This window comes from Topomyia yanbarensis, chromosome 2 (genome assembly GCF_030247195.1).
Source record: "Topomyia yanbarensis strain Yona2022 chromosome 2, ASM3024719v1, whole genome shotgun sequence".
Lineage (NCBI taxonomy): Eukaryota > Metazoa > Arthropoda > Insecta > Diptera > Culicidae > Topomyia > Topomyia yanbarensis.
Window position 1 is genome coordinate 15366649 of NC_080671.1, and position 6049 is coordinate 15372697.

The 6049-nt window shown below is 41.1% G+C and overlaps 1 protein-coding gene across 1 annotated transcript; it reads left to right on the top strand.

The window, feature by feature from the left end:
• The first annotated feature begins 1131 nt into the window (after positions 1-1131).
• Positions 1132-2888, top strand: LOC131683002 (probable cytochrome P450 6a23). Its single transcript, XM_058964824.1, has 2 exons — positions 1132-2320; positions 2388-2888. Exons 1-2 carry the CDS (start codon positions 1240-1242, stop codon positions 2804-2806), a joined length of 1500 nt encoding a protein of 499 aa, XP_058820807.1. The 5' UTR covers positions 1132-1239; the 3' UTR covers positions 2807-2888.
• The last annotated feature ends 3161 nt before the right edge of the window (positions 2889-6049 follow it).

The window sequence follows — 6049 nt, forward strand, 5'->3', positions numbered from 1 at the left end:
AAAAAGGTATCGCGTCGGATGCATAACGGTTAAATGTCATAACCATAAAGAACGGAACATTAACTCACTCTTAGTCGTTAATAAAAAAGGAAAAAAAGTTATATTAGATTTCAAACTGAATTGGTCTTCTCCCATTGAGCTCAGAGTCAAGAAAGTGTACATGACTTTTGGGCAGCGCAGACGAACTTTTGGAAAGACCTGGTGTCTCAAACCTAAATACATCTATTGGAATTGGCAGGAAAGGTAAGAAAGAAAATTTTTCGTCGATTGAAACATCTCAAGCATGAAAATTTGCAAATAATTTGGTAGCTTGTTGAGGGATCCATTAACGGGATCAACGGGGAGCTTTAAGTTAACGCGGTTTTTCATGTGGGTTTTAAAAATGGGTTCAAAGTGAACCGTATTCAAAGACTGTATTGTAACATGCTGTTCACCATAATGCATGTCAATTCAACAAATATCGTGTCACGTTTACCACTCAACCAACCACTCCGATTGTAACCCAATTTTGATGTCGCGGCGCCGTCTGTAATCAAAATAATTGCGGGTATTAAAAGATCACGTTCGAAAATGTCACTGTCATTGCCAACTTTTAACACACTTATCGGTATTATCTGCTTTGATTACGATTCGTTTTTAGTTCTATGTGAAAAGACATACTGACGGCGTGCTGAAACCCCACTCCATAGTGCCAGTGTTTTCGTTGTATAGTTTGTTAGGAAACGTTTAGTTATTGATAAACACGCATTTTCCGATATATTGGGCTTAATGAATGATCCACCTAAAAGTAAAGAGGAAATTTTTTTCCAAGCAATTTCAGATGAGACTTACAGTGTCATAATTTCGACATTTTCTTTAAGATATTTTAGTTACCATGAATGTATATTAAACAATTAAGTCAGAATTTCGACTACGCCGTTGCTTTTTCGCACACAATTCACCTGTAATCTCTTATGATTCGAGCAAAAATGTTCATCAAGCTGGAGAATATCACAACCCTAAAGCGTGTTTTCAAAATACTCGTCGAAACGAAATTACTGTAAAGAAGCTAGTCATCGTTACGTTGCGCAAATGCAACAATACTCTTTGTCAGATAAACTCGCAACGGTTTATAAATATCTGGTCCGTAAACATGAGAGTCCAAGTCACGAAACAGCCCGCGAGATATTTGCATCTAAAAATTCACAAGAACATAAAACAAGTATCTGGTCACAAACCAGAATCACAACATATCACGAAATGGTGGTTCTGGATGTTATAATGGCCGCTGCCATCGTGGCTGTTATCGTTTACCTATACGTGAAGCGGCAACAAACATATTGGGCCCGCCGAAATGTTCCGCACCTGAAGCCGGAGTTTTTCTATGGAAACACCAAAACTCTGGACCGCACCGAACAGCTCGGAACGATATTCGCGCGCTTCTACAACGAGTTGAAAGGTTCCGGTCCGGTTGCTGGAATCTATATGTACGTCAAACCGGTCGCAGTGGTGACAGATTTGGAACTGGTAAAGTGCATCCTGGTGAAAGATTTCCAGCACTTTACGGATCGTGGTATGTTTTACAATGAAGTACAGGATCCGTTGTCGGCGCATATGTTCAGCCTGCCTGGCAGCAAGTGGAGATCCTTGAGACAGAAACTTTCACCTACGTTTACTTCCGGAAAAATGAAGATGATGTTTAGCACGATTGTAGCGGCGGGAAAGCAGTTCAATGATTTTTTGGAGGAAAAGGTGGGACACGGAAGTGAGCTGGAATTGAAGGATTTACTGGCACGTTTCACAACGGATGTTATTGGAATGTGTGCCTTCGGGATCGAGTGTAACTCAATGAAGGATCCGAATGCTCAGTTCCGAGTGATGGGAAGAAAGTTTGTGGAAGATCAACGGGGACTTGTTAAAAATGTGTTTCATAATGCAGCACCCGAGTTGGCGAAGAAAGCTGGACTGAGGGCGGTCGATAAGGACGTGTCGGATTTTTTCCTGAATGTTGTTCGCGAAACCGTCGACTACAGAGTGAAGAATAATGTTAAGAGAAATGATTTTATGGATTTACTGATTCAGATGAGAAATCCCGAAGAAAGTAAAAGTGGAGAAGGTTTGTTGTCATTCAACGAAATAGCAGCGCAGTGTTTTTTGTTCTACGTAGCCGGATTCGAGACAAGTTCAACTCTGCTTACCTGGACGCTGTACGAATTGTCACTGAATCAGAGCATACAAGAGAAGGGTCGTCAACATGTTATGGACGTTTTAGCTAAACACGGTGGTAAAATAACGTACGAATCTGTGAATGAAATGGTTTATCTGGATAAAATTTTGAACGGTGAGTTGTGTTGATCTATTTACATCTACCACGAATAATCAACACCATTTTTTCAATGAATTTTCAGAGGCTCTTCGCAAGTATCCACCGGTGCCGGTGCATTTCCGCGAAACCACCAAAGATTACCAGGTGCCGGATACAAAAATCATCATCGAAGCTGGGACTAAAATTTTTATTCCTGTTTACGGAATCCAGCGGGATCCAGCGGTGTTCCCGGATCCAGATCGATTCGACCCAGAACGTTTTAGTCCTGAGCAGGTGCAGAGGAGACATCCGTTCGCGTGGACACCGTTCGGAGAAGGTCCACGCGTCTGTATTGGACTTCGGTTCGGAATGTTGCAGGCTAAAGTTGGTTTTATATACCTGCTGAAGAACTACAAGTTTGATATCGGGAGCAAATGCAAGGTTCCGCTCAACTTCGATGTAAGAAGTTTAATTCTTTCTCCAGAAGGAGGGCTTTGGTTGAATGTGAAGAAAATTTGTTAGCTAACTAGATTTATGTTCATAACAATTTTGATTTCGTCACAATGTGGCTCCATTAAATTAAAAAAAAACCTGCATTATATCACCTAGTGGTGTAATTTTGCCTTTCTCATTCCTAGAACTTAGGATTCCATGATTTGCTTCTTCCATTATAAATGTTTTATTCCTATTACACTGGCGAAATAATTGTAACGTTGCCCTAACCGCATAAATGAGAATCATAGATTCGTTTTATTGTTTTTCCACAATTTCTCATACTGTGATTTGACAATAAACACATCATATTACAAATTGTTTCCGTCATTTGGGTTATTGATTTCAGTTTGATAACCATTTGAGGACTATGAGTTAGATTATATGTCAATACAAAAACGACACGATTTTCCCGAATATTTTATTCCGTGGAATACACATGTAGGGTTACGGTACCCTAATTAATCTTAGCACTGCTATTCCTCCCACCCATTTGAACACAGTAGTTAGAGCAGACTATATCTCTATTCAACACATTAGTTGAAATGGTAGGATGAATAAAGGCACGTTGTACTGGACTTTTCACAGCGAAAAAGAAATGACTTTACTTGTCTGACACCAAAAGACACTTGGCTGGTGCGCTGAGGCGTTGTATTGCTTTCACAATCCTAAGACTAACTCTTATCTCAGATGAGTCCACTTCAACAATACCTACGCAAAAGGTTGGAATCGGTTTGAACAAAATGCGGTATACCTTAATATTGCTACGACAAACGTCGCTATACACAAATGGACAACCACCATTTCATTTTTTTTACAATATATACTATTCTTCATAGCCTATACAGCTGTTTTTTGAATATAATATATTGCTAAACACTTTGTAGATTACTGACCAAACTGCATTTGGCCAAATGGTATTCAACCAAATGACCCTTTCGGCCTAACAGCATTCGGCTAAATGGGTCATTCGGCCAAACAACATTCTTCCAAATTGCTTTCGGCCAATCGACCTACAACCTTGTACAATTGTACATACTAAACATAGGATTTGGATATACTCCGCACTCCTCTTCCCAAAAAACGTATGGAGCTAATAAAGGAGCCAAGCCATCGCCAAGACCTCATCTACATGCTGCGCTGCCATCATCGGGACGACCGTTATACAGTACTACGGAAGCCGCTGAGCGCTCCGACACGATCGCGTTACCAGCTAGCAACCAGCTTAGTCGTCCCGGACCTGCGTTCTGAGGAAGTGAAAGGGTTTTCCGAACTCCCTTCTCAGACGAGTACTTTACTTTAAATGATAATCCGCTCCCTGAAAACCTCGTGGTTCATAGCATTCCGTCGCGTAGAGCACCTGATTTCCTGTCCGTCTACTACCAGAACGTTCGTGAAATGAGAACAAAAACGCAGGCCTTCTTGCATGCCTTCACTTCTTGCCACCACGACATTATCGTTCTTACCGAAACCTGGCTACGTGATGATATATTAAACGCCGAGCTAACAACGAACTATGCAATCAACCGATGCGATCGAAACTCTTCTACCAGTCACCTGTGTCCCAGTGTTCTTATAGCAATAAAGAAATATCTTGCTGGGACTAAAAATGCCTGGATGTGAATATTTGGAGCAAGTAGTCGTACGCGTTTCACTCTCAGATCGATCGTTATATATTTGCTGAAATTTATCTAAGACCGAACAGTGATCCAGACTTAAACATATAACGTTCACTCCAATCCAAAGCATCCAATCGACAATGTACTTGTTGTAGATTATAATTTCCCTCATCCTTAACATCTTAGGTCCATGCCTTCAGCTGGAGCAATAAAAAAATGACGCCCAAATTCACTAGGAAACACGTTCCAAGGCGATATGGCTGGGAAATCTAGTGATATGGGATAACTGACTGATCTGGCATCTGCACCATCATACACTAAATATTAAGCATCAGATTCACGGTCCACGCACGAATATTCAAGAATACACGCGAATATGCGAATGGCCATACGACTATAAAATCGAATTTATGCACACGAAGAAACATACACGCTTGAACAAGGGACAAACACGTTAACATTCAAACGCTCAAGCACTTCGCGATCATCAACGCACACCTATACCCGCTATCTCGCAAACACGAAAACACCCTCTCAAGAGTGAACCGATTATGTATCGGCTACGTCCGGAAGTCCCTACTCTCGGCCCTAGCGACCTAGGTCCTAGGACACTCATATCCACTAAACAACACGTTCCATGGCTACATGACCGAGCATATGAATCGTACACCGAACCGCACATCAAAAATTAAATATCATTTTTACGATCCGTGCGCGATCATCATCATATCATCGCGCATACTCGACTAGACACACTGTTATAAAAACGAATTTATACGCGCGAACTTACATAAACGGTAGCACACGCGATATACAGACACCCACGCGATCGAACACGTAAACACACAAACGCTCAAGCCCCTCGCGATGATACACACGATCGCGAAGTCGCTACGCCCACGCAGGACTGAACCGTACAATGAATATCACATTTAGAATCACGGCCCGCTGCAATTGGCCTTAAGTAGTGTTTTAGTGGGTGACTTTTCCCGTCTCGTCTACAATCATAGTGAGTGATTCTGACGGGAAGCTCTTCCGAGACCCTAGCTTTACAGCTCCAGTAGGACAACTCTCGAATAAAAGACTTTGAAATTATTTTGCGCGCATTTCGCAAAAATATTCTAAGTTCATTAGGATTCATTTCAAAATGGCTTCTAATATCGACTTCTGGCACCTAATCATCAAGACCAGCGGTTCTCAAACTTTTTCGTATCACGGACCTCTTCGAAATCACAGGAAGTTAATTTGGATACACAAAGCGCATAAGTTATGGGTTGGTTATTTGATTGTGTTTCATTGAAAAATGTTTTTGATATTGATTATAGTAGGTCGACATAAATCTTTCATTGTGTTATGGTCTAATGAACGGCGCTAGGTCGGGTAGGCGCACTTCAATGTAATCGTCATCCGTATATTATATTCAAGATCCTGGTTTTAACGTTGTTATATTCGACGCCGTATTGCATGTTGTTCTTCGAAATGAAGTTTTCTACCTGTGCTAAATCCTTAAACGTTTCTCGCGTGGTGTAACTGTATTTAAGTCACTTCCTTAAGATCAAGATCCCTTTTCACTTTTAATAACACTTCAACGTCAAGTGCTGTAGATCACAGAGGATATTGTTGGAAGTCAATCGAAATTATATGTTCCCGCTTT